General features: G+C 49.0%; 1 protein-coding gene across 5 annotated transcripts in view; it reads right to left on the bottom strand.

Annotated features, from left to right (window-relative positions):
* The window catches only part of LOC147019630 (sodium/potassium/calcium exchanger 3-like), a 262,889-nt gene that overhangs the window by 60,748 nt on the left and 186,455 nt on the right, over positions 1–15,686 (bottom strand). For all 5 annotated transcript variants that reach the window (XR_015061467.1, XM_085894183.1, XM_085894182.1 and 2 more), the window contains exon 6: positions 10,682–10,785. Coding sequence is in view for 4 of the 5 variants with exons in the window: in XM_085894183.1 (XP_085750309.1) it covers positions 10,682–10,785 (104 nt within the window). In the remaining variant the exon portion in view is untranslated. The remainder of the gene's footprint in view (positions 1–10,681; positions 10,786–15,686) is intronic.

Raw genomic sequence — 15,686 nt, forward strand, 5'->3', positions numbered from 1 at the left:
AACTTGACCGCAGGTGATGCTCTACCCCCTCACAAGTTCCTCACACATTGGCCTCCTTGTCCACCCACAGAACATGTACAGTTTTACACCTAAACTTCCTGAATAGCTCAGCTCTGCCATTTATCCTGCCTCTGCGACTCTGGTCAATGGTATTCAGTGTCCCTTGAGAGACAAATTTCTTCTTCACCCGACGGTGAGTTCCAAGACATCCACCCACAACATCAAGGATGGTGGTGTTCAAGGCACTCCACAACTCTTCAGGATTTCCCATAGCCCCCAGACCCCCCCATATCATCACAGCCTGTTCACAAACTCCTCAGCTACCCTCTCTCATCCTTTCATTTAACGTCCATCCGAGGGACGACAAATGATGATGCCTCACCCTGCCTGCAAAACACCGAGATGACAGTTTATAACTGCTCTTTGCATCCTCAGGATCTCTGTATTCAGGATACCTTCTTATCCCCCTCACTTGAACAGTATTCGTGTTTTTGCTAGCATAAGGCAAGATCTTGGTGATGGCAGGGGAGGATAGCTATCTTTCTTAAGCTGACAATAGCTCACCTTTCACTTCTATCTTTCACTTTTACTGAGATACAGTGGAAATATCAGGTGGCAGTTGCCATATGCATTAATACGAATAATAAATTGCTAGGTATTACTACCTCTGCCACCGAAGGTGGTGGACGGAGGTTTTTTACCCCAGGTGTGACAAGGACGAATGGTCCGGATGCAGATCCGTCCGGCCTACTCGTGAGATACAAAATGTACACTTCAGTTTCGCGGAGGTATGCGCTCTTCTGAGTGCCGTTGTAGTTAGCATTTGTAACAGAGGGATCCCGATTATTTTTCAACCTGTCAGACATTGTTTACCTGATGGGACCTGATAACTTATGGATACTTTTTACACCCACCATCCTGTCGAGGCCAGTGTGGTCTGTAACAGGAGGGGTCCTGAGTTGATCAACCTTATTTATGAATTTTCACTTGTCTTCTTGGTTAAGGGATTGGGCACTTTTTTAAAAAAAAATGATCTTTCCAAGTCATCTGCTAGATCTTTGTGGTGTTGTTCATAGACTGGATGCTAGAGGGGGTGAAGAGGAGAGGAGTTCTGGGTTCTGATCACACAGGATCACATAGGAGAGGAGTTCTGATGACAGGTCAGGAGGTGTGCAGTGCAAAGGTTTGGTACGTTCCGATGTTCGGTTGAATAAAACCGTTGAAGAATACTGAATTCGTCATTGTTGGAGTATTTTACGATACAATAATCTTGCTTTGTGTTCTGATAACTTAACTGTCAAATGTTCATGGCAAGTCGTGGATGAACTATGTGGTAGTGATCACAAAACTGTGTCTATCTCCTTCGTCGGTTTCAGTTGCAGTCGCTCACTACCCCCTCATCGACGTCGATTCATTTTCGAGCAGGCCAACTGGATACTATTTTATATTCTGAAAACATGAATACTATTTCTGATCAAATTTTCACCAGGATTATGGAGGCAGCCCTAGCCTCTATTAAATTGCCTTCAGACAGAGTGTTTTGACGAGCTCTCCCACGGTGGAATATAACTGCGCAAAAGCTATTAAAGAGCATCAAACAAGTTAGACAGATGGTTCAGCATATAAGAAAGTTAGCAGACCCAGTGGATTACAAAAATAAGAAATATTTTGTCCATAGTTGTTTGGGCCTGCTAAATGGCATTACGCATTCAGATATTGTGTCTCATTGTGCGATTTCTCAGATATGTGGAAGACAGTGAAAAAGATTAATGGCATAGTTTCCCCCAATACTCTTGACATTTTTATGGATGCAACTACATTGACCTCTCAAAATGAATCGTATGCAAAGTAAAAGTGATTGCTCTCATGAGAAGAGTTCCGGATTTTCTACATGCCGAGACAAACATAGTGACATAATTTGTGGTTGATCGAAAGACTCTCACTTCCTTGCCTCTCCGTTCTGAATCAAAGCATTCCGGTACTCTTTCCTCTTGTCGAGACTCTTCTCTTTCCATTGATGGAATATCGTATGAATTTATTCGACGGTTGACCATGCAGTACCAACACAGTGTCCTCAAACTGTTGAATGTGTCGTGGACCATGGGTGAAAGCTGGCCTCATGTTCGTATCATCCCATTACTAAAAGCTGGAAAGGAAAATCAGATATAATGTCTGATTACCATGTCGTGTAAATGCGTTCTCTTTGCAAAATGATCAACTTAGGTCTCCATTGGTCTGTAATTTCATTGTACTGTATATACTGACCCTCCCAGAGCGGTCTTTCAAAAAGGAAACTCTCCTTCTGAGTGAGTCCTTCACCCACACAATGAGACAGAGAAAGCTTTTATTGAGAAGGACCTTTTTTTTTTAGGAAAAATAATATGATGCTTCATGGAGGGAAGACCTCAGATACAAGTTGCATTCATTAGGCCTCAGCGGTAATGTCTTTCACTGGATCAGGTGTTCTGTCTCCAATAAAACCATGAAAGTTTCTTTTGCAGGGGTGATCTCAAAAAATGATTCCTTCAAAAGGGTGTTCCACAGGGTAGCGTACTGAGTGAGACTCTTTTTAATCTTACGATCAACTATTTAAAGAGGTTCATGCATGGAGTGCAATTGGCAGTGCACACGGATGATAATGATCCGTTGTCGAAGAGCTGTTATCCAGCATCGGATGCAATCAGCCATCTGTGAACTTGAGTGTTGGTGTATTTCATCAGGTTTAGTTTTTCTCGAAGGAACAACAAATATTAAGCAGCTCATGCATGTAGTGTCATGTAGAAGATGCTTAGCAGGCAGACACGAGCGGGGGAACAGTCGAGCCGGGCTGTGTTGCACAAGCGCGAGCGCGGGCGTACTTTGCCCGCAGCTCTCCTTTATTACGTACTCAGCACACTCACAAGCCGGGCGACTACGGCATCACTACAACGCCTCAGGCGGCGCGCACTCCTTATATTCCTGGCAGACACGATGACCACGACGACCCCTCCTCCCATAATCATGCCCCGCCCTGCATGTCCGCAGGCTATACCACACTCCTCCCTCCTAAAAGTATGATTATTAAATGATCACCATCATAATAAGCATAAACAGCACGAAGTACTACGGTATAACAGTAGACAAGGTACAAAAAAGAAAACAGCGAAGTATAAAAGCACATCACATCATACAACGTGTGGAAGCGAGCTAGTGGAGCTGCCATGGCCAGGTTCCGAAGACAGAGGTGCACACAGCACCTACCAAACTCTGACCGCATTACCGATATGAAGCAGCAAGGCGAGAAGCACAGCAGCACTACACAGCGAAAACGCCCCCAGGCGGCTCATGCTCACATGGCCTTCGGCAAGGCCGCGGCGATCTCTCGAGCAAACCTCCCCCGGCACCATCAAACGCCTCCGGCCCACAAGGCGGCACATCTCCCCCAGGCAGACCTGAAGCACATAAACATTCCGAGGCCGGAAGCCCGATGTCTGGAAGCCGTGGCGCCAGCGCCAGACTCGATTGACCTTGGATGGGGGCGCTGAACAGCGCCGCTGGCTGGACGCAACCAATGCTCCATAACAACCCACGCACCACAATCAGTTGAGATGCCAACGCCCGTCTAAACAGCCTTGAGCGAACACAGAGAGCTGCGCCCCCGGCGCCAGGTACGTATGACCTTGCCGCAACCAGAGGTGGGGGTAACGCCGACCAGCGCACCAGTCCTGGCTCCGAGTCGATTTCCGAGACCCACACGACAGTTAGACGGTAGCAATTCCATTTAAACCACACTTCAACCATAGGCTCGCCATAAATCAATAGGAATAACATTTGAACCATTGCAAACTCATTTCCCCGTACAGCGCGTTCTTTTGGCAAAATCCCTGCACATGACAAAGCAACTACCCGCGGCCCGGGGCAATGGAAGGCCAACCAAACCTTTTTATTCACCACCACCGCTCTCAAAGCCACCACATCACATTGACCATACTGCGAAACCCATCGATTGATCTCCGCCAAACCCACTCTCACACAGGAACTGTTGGCATTTATTTCAACAACGTTAAACCGCATCACTCGAACAATGAAAAACAAATATGCAATGAACAGCAACCCATAACCCACATCACGAGTCCGTCTCTTGGTTGTTGACTCGATGTTGTGACTCGCGACTTCCTTTAACGCCACGGGCTCACCGCAACCCGTTGAAGCTGCCCGAACAACACCGGCGCACCTCGCACCATGAACGCAGTCGACGCGCGAGAGCTCATCGCGAGAGCTGGCACGGCTCCTGCTGCTTCCGCACCGCACACCACCATTGCAGGCAGCAACGAACGGCCGCTCCCGTTGCATCGACGCGGCTCCTACCGCCAGACCCTCGCCCTCGGTACTCGACGAAAGCATCGAAGAGAGCACCGGCACACCTGGAGGTACGAACTGGAGATCCAGCCCGAGGTGCGCCAGCCAGTCCCGACCCAAAAGGGCGGGCCCCTCCCCTCGCACCACGAACACCGTGAGTAGGGCGCTTCGCCCCCGGTAGAGCACCGAGACGTCGGGCGCCGCAAGCGGCGCAATCGCTTCACCGGTGTACGTGCGCGATGCGAGGGCAGCACGAGTGGACTCAATTCGACACCCGATCAGTGCCCCGATCACTTCAACATTCACTGGCATCGGTCCTGTCACCGTAGGACCAACTGAAACCAGGCTAAACATGGGCAGCATGTTGGGCATCGAGTGGGCATCGGGCATACTCAACATGGGCATCGAGTACCGAGTGCCCCGGTCACCTCAACCTCCCCTGCCACTGATCTTGTCATCTCCGGATCAATTGGAAACAGGTCTAACACCGGCAGCATCTCCCGCTCCGGGTCGCTGGAATCTCCGCGCCCAGGCTGCCAAACTCGACCCGGGGCGTTACCGTGCACGCCATGCACCGAACACCATGCCTGCAGTAGGTCTTGACCCGGGACGGAAGGATCGCTTCGCACACCGCCATCTATGACTGTAACGATGGGCGATGACCCTCAGCCCACACACCGTAGACGTCCTCGAGTGCTCAGACCGCCGTCCGAGTGATTGCATTGCAACGCTCGCCCACGACCCGCGCCGCAGACCGTGCGTGTGGCCGTGCGTGCCTGGCACATCGCGCTGACCTCCGGACCATCTGCCGCGCACCGACCATCGAGACCCCGGACATTCTTCAGAGCTTGCGCGACGTCCAATGCCGCGTTCGAGCTGAACCGCGTGTCCTCGTTCTTTAGCCGTGGCTTTGCAGAAATCATTCCCCCGATTTGTCGTGCCTCAATAAAACGAACACTGAGCGCGGCCGTTGCCCACTCGACGTGGCCGAAGTCGATTCCGACGAAGGCGGGCACGCGTTCGTGCGCCGTGCACTGACCTTCTGCCATGCTCGTGCTGGCGAGACCCTTGGCTCCGTAGCCTGGAACCGCACGGGTTATTCGCTGCCGCCCTGCACACGCCGATCCGAAGATCCTCGTCAGCCAACTGTAGTGTCATGTAGAAGATGCTTAGCAGGCAGACACGAGCGGGGGAACAGTCGAGCCGGGCTGTGTTGCACAAGCGCGAGCGCGGGCGTACTTTGCCCGCAGCTCTCCTTTATTACGTACTCAGCACACTCACAAGCCAGGCGACTACGGCATCACTACAACGCCTCAGGCGGCGCGCACTCCTTATATTCCTGGCAGACACGATGACCACGACGACCCCTCCTCCCATAATCATGCCCCGCCCTGCATGTCCGCAGGCTATACCACACTCCTCCCTCCTAAAAGTATGATTATTAAATGATCACCATCATAATAAGCATAAACAGCATGAAGTACTACGGTATAACAGTAGACAAGGTACAAAAAAGAAAACAGCGAAGTATAAAAGCACATCATATCATACAACGTGTGGAAGCGAGCAAGTGGAGCTGCCATGGCCAGGTTCCGAAGACAGAGGTGCACACAGCACCTACCAAACTCTGACCGCGTTACCGATATGAAGCAGCAAGGCGAGAAGCACAGCAGCACTACACAGCGGAAACGCCCCCAGGCGGCTCATGCTCACATGGCCTTCGGCGAGGCCGCGGCGATCTCTCGAGCAAACCTCCCCCGGCACCATCAAACGCCTCCGGCCCACAAGGCGGCACATCTCCCCCAGGCAGACCTGAAGCACATAAACATTCCGAGGCCGGAAGCCCGCTGTCTGGAAGCCGTGGCGCCAGCGCCAGACTCGATTGACCTTGGATGGGGGCGCTGAACAGCGCCGCTGGCTGGACGCAACCAATGCTCCACAACAACCCACGCACCACAATCAGTTGAGATGCCAACGCCCGTCTAAACGGCCTTGAGCGAACACAGAGAGCTGCGCCCCCGGCGCCAGGTACATCTGACCTTGCCGCAACCAGAGGTGGGGGTAACGCCGACCAGCGCACCAGTCCTGGCTCCGAGTCGATTTCCGAGACCCACACGGCAGTTAGACGGTAGCAATTCCATTTAAACCACACTTCAACCATAGGCTCGCCATAAATCAATAGGAATAACATTTGAACCATTGCAAACTCATTTCCCCGTACAGCGCGTTCTTTTGGCAAAATCCCTGCACATGACAAAGCAACTACCCGTGGCCCGGGGCAATGGAAGGCCAACCAAACCTTTTTATTCGCCACCACCGCTCTCAAAGCCACCACATCACATTGACCATACTGCGAAACCCATCGATTGATCTCCGCCAAACCCACTCTCACACAGGAACTGTTGGCATTTATTTCAACAACGTTAAACCGCATCACTCGAGCAATGAAAAACAAATATGCAATGAACAGCAACCCATAACCCACATCATGAGTCCCTCCCTTGGTTGTTGACTCGATGTTGTGATTCGCGACTTCCTTTAACGCCACGGGCTCACCGCAACCCGTTGAAGCTGCCCGAACAACATCGGCGCACCTCGCACCATGAACGCAGTCGACGCGCGAGAGCTCATCGCGAGAGCTGGCACGGCTCCTGCTGCTTCCGCACCGCACACCACCGTTGCAGGCAGCAAAGAACGGCCGCTCCCGTTGCATCGACGCGGCTCCCACCGCCAGACCCTCGCCCTCGGTACTCGACGAAAGCATCGAAGAGAGCACCGGCACACCTGGAGGTATGAACTGGAGATCCAGCCCGAGGTGCGCCAGCCAGTCCCGACCCAAAAGGGCGGGCCCATCCCCTCGCACCACGAACACCGTGAGTAGGGCGCTTCGCCCCTGGTAGAGCACCGAGACGTCGGGCGCCGCAAGCGGCGCAATCGCTTCGCCGGTGTACGTGCGCGATGCGAGGGCAGCACGAGTGGACTCAATTCGACACCCGATCAGTGCCCCGATCACTTCGACATTCACTGGTATCGGTCCTGTCACCGTAGGACCAACTGAAACCAGGCTAAACATGGGCAGCATGTTGGGCATCGAGTGGGCATCGGGCATACTCAACATGGGCATCGAGTACCGAGTGCCCCGGTCACCTCAACCTCCCCTGCCACTGATCTTGTCATCTCCGGATCAATTGGAAACAGGTCTAACACCGGCAGCATCTCCCGCTCCGGGTCGCTGGAATCTCCGCGCCCAGGCTGCCAAACTCGACCCGGGGCGTTACCGTGCACGCCATGCACCGAACACCATGCCTGCAGTAGGTCTTGACCCGGGACGGAAGGATCGCTTCGCACACCGCCATCTATGACTGTAACGATGGGCGGTGACCCTCGGCCCACACACCGTAGACGTCCTCGAGTGCTCAGACCGCCGTCCGAGTAATTGCATTGCAACGCTCGCCCACGACCCGCGCCGCAGACCGTGCGCGTGGCCGTGCATGCCTGGCACATCGCGCTGACCTCCGGACCATCTGCCGCGCACCGACCATCGAGACCCCGGACATTCTTCAGAGCTTGCGCGACGTCCAATGCCGCGTTCGAGCCGAACCGCGTGTCCTCGTTCTTTAGCCGTGGCTTTGCAGAAATCATTCCCCCGATTTGTCGTGCCTCAATAAAACGAACACTGAGCGCGGCCGTTGCCCACTCGACGTGGCCGAAGTCGATTCCGACGAAGGCGGGCACGCGTTCGTGCGCCGTGCACCGACCTTCTGCCATGCTCGTGCTGGCGAGACCCTTGGCTCCGTAGCCTGGAACCGCACGGGTTATTCGCTGCCGCCTTGCACACGCCGATCCGAAGATCCTCGTCAGCCAACTGTAGTGTCGTGTAGAAGATGCTTAGCAGGCAGACACGAGCGGGGGAACAGTCGAGCCGGGCTGTGTTGCACAAGCGCAGCGCGGGCGTACTTTGCCCACAGCTCTCCTTTATTACGTACTCAGCACACTCACAAGCCAGGCGACTACGGCATCACTACAACGCGTCAGGCGGCGCGCACTCCTTATATTCCTGGCAGACACGATGACCACGACGACCCCTCCTCCCTTCATCATGCCCCGCCCTGCATGCCCGCAGGCTATACCACAATGCAAACATGAACTAAATTATTAAATTTACTCAATACAAGTGTTAGGGTCTCACAGATGGGGCTCTCAAATGAAGACTATATTGACAGCACATACACGGTTGGTTTCCCCTGTCCTTCACTACTGCGCCTGCATTGTTTATGACACAGCTTCTCCCTCTGCAAAAAGAAACTGGATTTTATGCAAGCCCAGGGGTTGCGAATATGTATGCACACTTTGCACTCAAGTCAGATTACTGCTCTCTCTGGGCTAAATGGATGTACCTAAAGGGATGCACACCTGCCTCTGAACTATGTAGCCTGGGTTCAAATCCAAACACAGCTATAAACTGTCATCCCAGAGTTTCACAAGCAGGATGATTCATCAATGTGTGTGCCATCCCTCGGATAGACGTTAAACAGGTGTTCTGTCTGCCAGCATTCATGGGTTGACATTAAAGATCCCATGGTGTCCTTCGTGGAGAGTAGACGAGCTATCGTGAGCACCATGAACAAATTCCGAATTCCTGCTCTAAACAGCAGAGGACATTGCATCAGCGGAACAGCCGTACCCTCAGCCAATGATGCTACCCCGCAGCCTTATGCTGCATACAAAAGAAGAAGACTGGTATATCTCATTGCAGGATATCTGTCTGACACTTTCATGAAACCGTTTCTGTTCTAAACTGTTTCAAGCTCATTACAATGCCTTTCCAGAATCGACTTTCCAGAAACTGCAAATTTCCCAAAGTAAGTCTTATGCTGCAATGGCTCTTGTTACGACCTTCAGTCAACCTGAACTCGTGTGACAAATTTGATAAAAACAGATAACTCAGCCATGATTTTGACCAGTGCAAGGTGAATGTTGTTTTTAAATATTCCGACTCACTGCCTGTATTTACTCAGGGTTCCAGAAGTTCTGACTCAAAAACAGCTTGCTACTTTTATGTATTGAAGCTGAAATATTCATGATGGGGTACGACATCAGACCATTGCTCGAGTTTCACAGCAGAGCTGTTCCCTGTAACACAAGCCGTGGCTTCGGTCTCTTTGTTAGCCCCTCCATCAGTTCCCATCTTGATATATTTGCACAGTGCTGTACTTTACAAGTTCTGGATGCAAAGGATTCATCATCATTTAATATGGTGTGGGAACTTCAAATCTGTCTCGACTATCTGAACATGGTGGGCCTGGAAGTTGCCTTAATATAGGTTACTTCCATGTAGGAATTTTTGGAAAATAAATGGCCGATGTTTTGCGAAAACAAGCCTGCCGAAGGCCAGACATTGATTTTCCGTTGAATATGGAACTCTCAATAAGCTTGGTGTTGGCTTAGTGGTGAAGGTGGTGGCTAAGGATCTGAGCTTAATGGTAAAGGTGGTGGCTTTGGATCTGAGCTTAGTGGTGAAGGTGATGGCTTGGGATCTGAGGGTCCTGAGTTCAAGTCCCTGTTGACTGTTGAATTTACATCAGGTAGGGTTGACTCAGCCTGTCATCCTTCTGAAGTTGGAAAAACCAGTACCAGTGTACTGGTGTAATAGCCATTCAGGGTAACCTGTGTCAGAGTGGTGACCTGTCCAGGACAGGATCCTTCTAAGAAACTTATTCCCCAAAGTATCATGTGCACTTTCTCCCATTTTGTGGAGGAAACGAGAGGTCTTCATGAACAGTTCTGCTGCGGTCAGGACGCTGCAGTCGGAACTTTCACCTATATCACACAATGGGTGTCACACACAAGTTATTTTGTGTAGATTGTCACACCCCAGAAAGTTTTGCGCATTCAAACTCGAAAAGAGCTTTGGCCTTCGATGTGGTGAAGGTTAAGGATGTCAGGGTGGAATCAAGAAATGTGGTATTGGACCGATACTCCACCATCCTGTCACTGTAATGGTTCGACGTATTAACCACGTAAGTAAACTTGACCTTGTCACTCTAATGGTCCTATGTATTAGAGAATAAGCAGAAATAAATGACATCATCAATAAATGCTCAAAAAGTAGATGGTGAAGCATTTTCACATTCCCTGCACCAGTACCTGACTGATCCCCAGTAAATGACAACAACACTGCAAGAAATTGGAAATGTTTTCATGTCTGGACAGAACGATTTACATTGTTAATACATTGAACTGAAATTATATGATCGAACTAGAATCAGGGTAGGATTAAAGAAATAAAATATGAAGGATGGACAATGAAAACGAATATATTTTCTGGTGAGTAAGGCAGTACCTGTCCGGCAAACAAGCCACAAATTCCGATGATGCAGAGGATGTTAAAAACAGCAGATCCCACGATAGTTCCAACCCCAACATCACTTTTGGTTATGAAAACACCTGAAGAACAAATAAGCATCATTATTATAGGTAAAAATTCCATGTCATAAGTTATTGTTCAATAGTCAACTCGTTAGCATTGAGTGCCTCTCATATTGTTTAATTCCGTTTGGCCACCTGAGTCTGCTCTGCATTTTGGACATTTTTGGGGGGATTTTTTATTTTTTCTGGCTGGGATGTCTCCCCCAACCCCATCACTTCCATCTTCACCCCATGCTCCCTTTCCCCTCTACCACGCTCTATTTCCATTTGCACCTCTTAGTTCTCTTCCTGTTACGGCCTAGAAAACAGCTGCCACCATTTTGCTACAGCTGCTAATTATTTCAATCCTGCAATAATCAGGATTTAAAGCAAAACCCTGCAGTGGAGCACTTGGTATTGCTCCAGATTAAACAACTCCATTCTTTGTCCAATCCTCATACTCTTTCCTTCTCATCACCCACATCACTATTCCCTCACCTCTGTTGCTTCCCCATTCACTTCCGATGCCTCACCACTTTTCCTCCCTCTGCTGCCCTTTTAACTCTCTCCCCATTGCCTCCACTTCCTCTGCCATCCCCACCCTCTCCCTTTATTACCTCTTCCTTTCACCCACCTTCACACTCCTATCTCCCCGAGCTCTCCAACACTCCCCTTGTTCCTGTGTTCCAATTCCCCCAGCACCTATTTTGCTTTCATCTTCAACAATGTGAGCCTCCAACATCAAAGGGCTCCTGTTTAACATTACAGACCTCTTTATACGGATTACTGTTATGTCTCGAGACATTGTCTGCGAAGAGATCATTTCTAATAATTAATATATCGATCCCTGGCTATTTTCTCTGGTTCCCAGCTGATCATCTGGATGGCCACATTGTATGAGGCAGTTAATAAACTGAAGGAATAATTCAGATTCTGTCTCTGTCTCTGTCTCTGTCTCTGTCTCTGTCTCTGTCTCTGTCTCTGTCTCTGTCTCTGTCTCTGTCTCTGTCTCTGTCTCTGTCTCTGTCTCTGTCTCTGTCTCTGTCTCTGTCTCTGTCTCTGTCTCTGTCTCTGTCTCTGTCTCTCTCTGTCTCTCTGTCTCTCTCTCTCTCTCTCTCTCTCTCTCTCTCTCTCTCTCTCTCTCTCTCTCTCTCTCTCTATCTCTCTCTCTCTCTCTCTCTCTCTATCTCTCTATCTCTCTCTCTCTCTCTCTCCCTCTCTCTCTCTCTCATTGGATGACCTTCAGACACAAATATGGTTGCGGACCCACCATTTGGAGAAGTATTGAGATTGAAGTGTCAAAACCTCATCGGTGAATGGTTTCTAGCTGATCCGGATAGCTATTAAACCAGATGGTCAGTTGTTTGATATGCAGCCTGTGACTGCTGGTTGCATCACTTGCGGAAGCGCAGCTTGCGACTGATGCAGTGTTCTTGTTTGCAGTAAGCTGGTACTCATTTTACCGACCTCAGAAGGATGACAGGCTGAGTCATACAAATTGGTATTATTTCAACGGCACAACAAAAGGCTTGAACTAAAGACCCCAATATCTCAAGCCAGCCACCCTGTAAAGCCAACACCAGGCTTAGATAGTCAGTAAGCTGAAGGCATTCTTCAGATCGATCTCTATCTCTCTCATAACACATATTGAAACTAGATGGTATTCATAGAATACATACCCTGCGCAGTCTTGAGAATGGCTTGATGTGAGCCAACTCTTTTGTCACCGAACCAACTCAAATCAACCTAGTTTTGTCATAACTTGTCCAGAACTTTTTGAGATATCATGATATATATATTTAGTTTTTAACCCTATCTCTCAATTTTCAAGGAGAATGGGGTTAAATTAAACATCAGCATCTCAAGGAGATGGGGATGGGCCAGGCATCTGCCTGGGGAATGGCCAGACAGAGACCCTTGGAGTACCAGCGGAAAGTGGACGCAGTAACGCGCTGCTCCGACGCATGCTCCCATACCTGACCTGACCTGACCTCTCAATTTTAGAAATTAGGCCAATCTTGACATGTTGACCTCAAAAATAGTTAGTGGTTGAATTCAGTGACCTGATATGCAAATCCTCTTGCAATTTCAAATCAATCGGATAAAAAATCACAATTTTAGAAGTCTGCCCTATGTTGACCTGTTGGCCTATGTTGACCTCAAAAATAGTTGGTGGTTGAATTCAGTGACTTGAAATGCAAATCCTCTACAAATTTCTAGTCAGTCGGATGGAAATTGAGGATTTTAGAAAATTGGCCTATGTTGACCGTTGGCCAATGTTCATCTCAAAAGAGTAGCCGCGATATCACATGGTCATGTAACATGTGGTAAAGTTTCAATTTCCTCCACTGAATGGTTTTCGACGTACGCTCTTAACAAAATGCAGCCACGCATGACGGACGTACAACATACATATGCGACCGATCGCTTAACCCCGCTTTTTGCTTCACGACCAACTTTCTTGCGATTCAACCGCACATTGGCTTCACTGGTCATATCCTCATTAAGGTTGCAATCTTGTTCACTGTACTCAGAGACCTGCCCAAGTTGTGTAAAGACTGACAATTCACACAGACTGACTGGAAAGGTATTCGATCTGATATTTCACTGAAGTCCTGGTCTATAATCTCCTTCACACTTGATTTTTCTCTTCTCATGGGAATTTTTTCACAACTGCTTGACATCTTTTCCACACAGCTTCATTATATCATGCCTTCAGCTATCCATCTTCTCAGCCTGGATATTAGAGGCCTAATGGCAAGGCAATTCTTTCCAAGGACATCAGTTTTTAAATTTTTGTATACACTGCCGAGGCTCATATGAGAGCCAACACACGGAACGTCCAACAAACAAGGGGAGCAGGAGACAAGAGGGGCGTGAGAGGGAAGGGAAAAAACAGTGTGGAACAGATACATGAGGAGCTCTGTGGAAGAGAGAGGGATGGGACAGGGTACACAGGGTAAACAAGATAGGCACAACAGCCTACAGGGACTTTCAGGACCTTACACGACAGGGACTTTTAGGAAAGAAAGCAGGGAATATGAAGGAGGTCGGTTTGGGGTGGATTAACGGGGGTAGAAAAGATCGTGGTTTTGAATAGGGGAAGATAAGTGATTGTGGTGAACAGCTGTTTTGAAGACCTGGAGGGAAAAGTTGAAGATTGGAGGGATTGAAGAGATTGTGGGAGTTTGTTCCAAAGGCGGGGAAAAAAGAGGAATGAAAGAGTGAAGGTGAGCAGTGATTCTTGATTTTGGTAGTTTTACAAGAAGGGGGTTGTTGGCGGACCTCGAGTGCCCCCTGCAGAAATATGGGGGGGGATATATCTCAGACAGAGTGGGGGGGAGGCCGGAGGGAAGACTGAAATACCACCGACCTGCCTGCAGTGAGAGAGTGAGATACCCAAAGACTCGGCCTCATCGCGGGAGATACCAAAGGCCTAAATGCCTTGGTTTCCACAGCATGAAGCCGAGAAAGGTGAGAGGTGGGAGCACCAGCCCAGAAGGGAAAGCGGTGTGCCATCAGGCTGTGGACAAAAGCTTTGTATGTAATCAGGAGCTCAGGTGTGTCAAGGGAGGACTTTGCACGATGGAGGATGCCAAGTCGGCAACTGGCTTTGGAGGCCATCTTGGAAATGTGGCTTTCCCAGGAAAGATCATGGCAGATAGTAAGACCCAGAAGCTTGAATGAAAGGACTTCTTCCAGAGGATTGTTGAAAAAGTAGATGGGAGGTTTTCCAGACAGTCCTTTCGGAGAGACATGGTGAGAGTGCGAGATTTGTCAGGATTGAAAGACATGTTCCACATGTTGGACCAGTTTGTGATTTTATCCAGATCTGCAGAGAGTGAAGAAGCTGCTGTTTGCCAATCTGAGCGATGACAGATGGTATGGCAGAGGGTGGAGTCATCAGCAAAGCGATAAAGAGGATTTTCCAGAGAGTCAGAGAGATCACTTTCTCAACTTGGAAGGCTTTGAATTATTATGTGCAGATATGGAGCCAAAACCAACTGAGGGAAACCTTAAATTTCTCTCCAAAGCCTGCAAAAAATATGTCTGCCCTAATGCAAGCCAGAAATCGATATCAGACTAATTTCAAACCTGAACTCTCTGACCCATCTCTTGCTTCCAAGACCTGGTGGTAGCTGGTGGAGTTGGTCTTTGATGTATATTCTTCATCCGCTCCCTCTCTACAAATGGCTCCATAGCAGACTCTGCAATAAAAAACAATGTAGTCCATAATCGCTGTATAAGTCATTCCTTTCGTCTAATGACTGATCACGAGTTTAATTTCTATACAGTCACTCAATTCTGAATATGCTATTTCTCCTCAATTAGCAAATAGATGGAGGCCCTCAATCAGAAACAGGAGGTCAGCGCGATGTCTGAACATATTCTGTGCCGTCCACACAGTTCTGCTTGCCAAATCTTGCACTTGCTTTTATTTGCCAAACTCTGTCTGTGGATTCAAGACTGTCAACATGTCAGGCTGATTGGCCGAGTGCAAACAAACAAACAAACCGAGTGTGTAAACAGCCTGCTACTCTTAATGGCTCCTTATTGACCACAATACCTGAAGAGGATGGCATACCCAAATTAAGTACATTGCACCCAATTCTATTCTTGGTGTTAATTAATGATCTCCCTGTTTGCTTGAAGAACACTACTTTTTTGCAGATGACTTAAGTCACTTAACATCATGTGAAACAGTTCCCAGAAGACAAAAGCTGCAGCATCCCTCACAGCAGACCTCAAATTGACTTTTAAAAGCATTTCAATACATGTAACATGATTTTAACTCACATACTCAGAGTTCTTTCCACAAGGATTCACAATACTCTGTTGTCTCGTGCCCTTCCCTCCAGTCTTTCAAGAGTGATGTTCATTGTCAAGTAATGCTTTCTCACAGACTCATCCCTGCTCTCCTCTGCTATCATTGAGCCTCC

This window comes from Eptatretus burgeri, chromosome 9 (genome assembly GCF_056783735.1).
Source record: "Eptatretus burgeri isolate ZD-2024b chromosome 9, Ebu_testis_v1, whole genome shotgun sequence".
Classification (NCBI taxonomy): domain Eukaryota; kingdom Metazoa; phylum Chordata; class Myxini; order Myxiniformes; family Myxinidae; genus Eptatretus; species Eptatretus burgeri.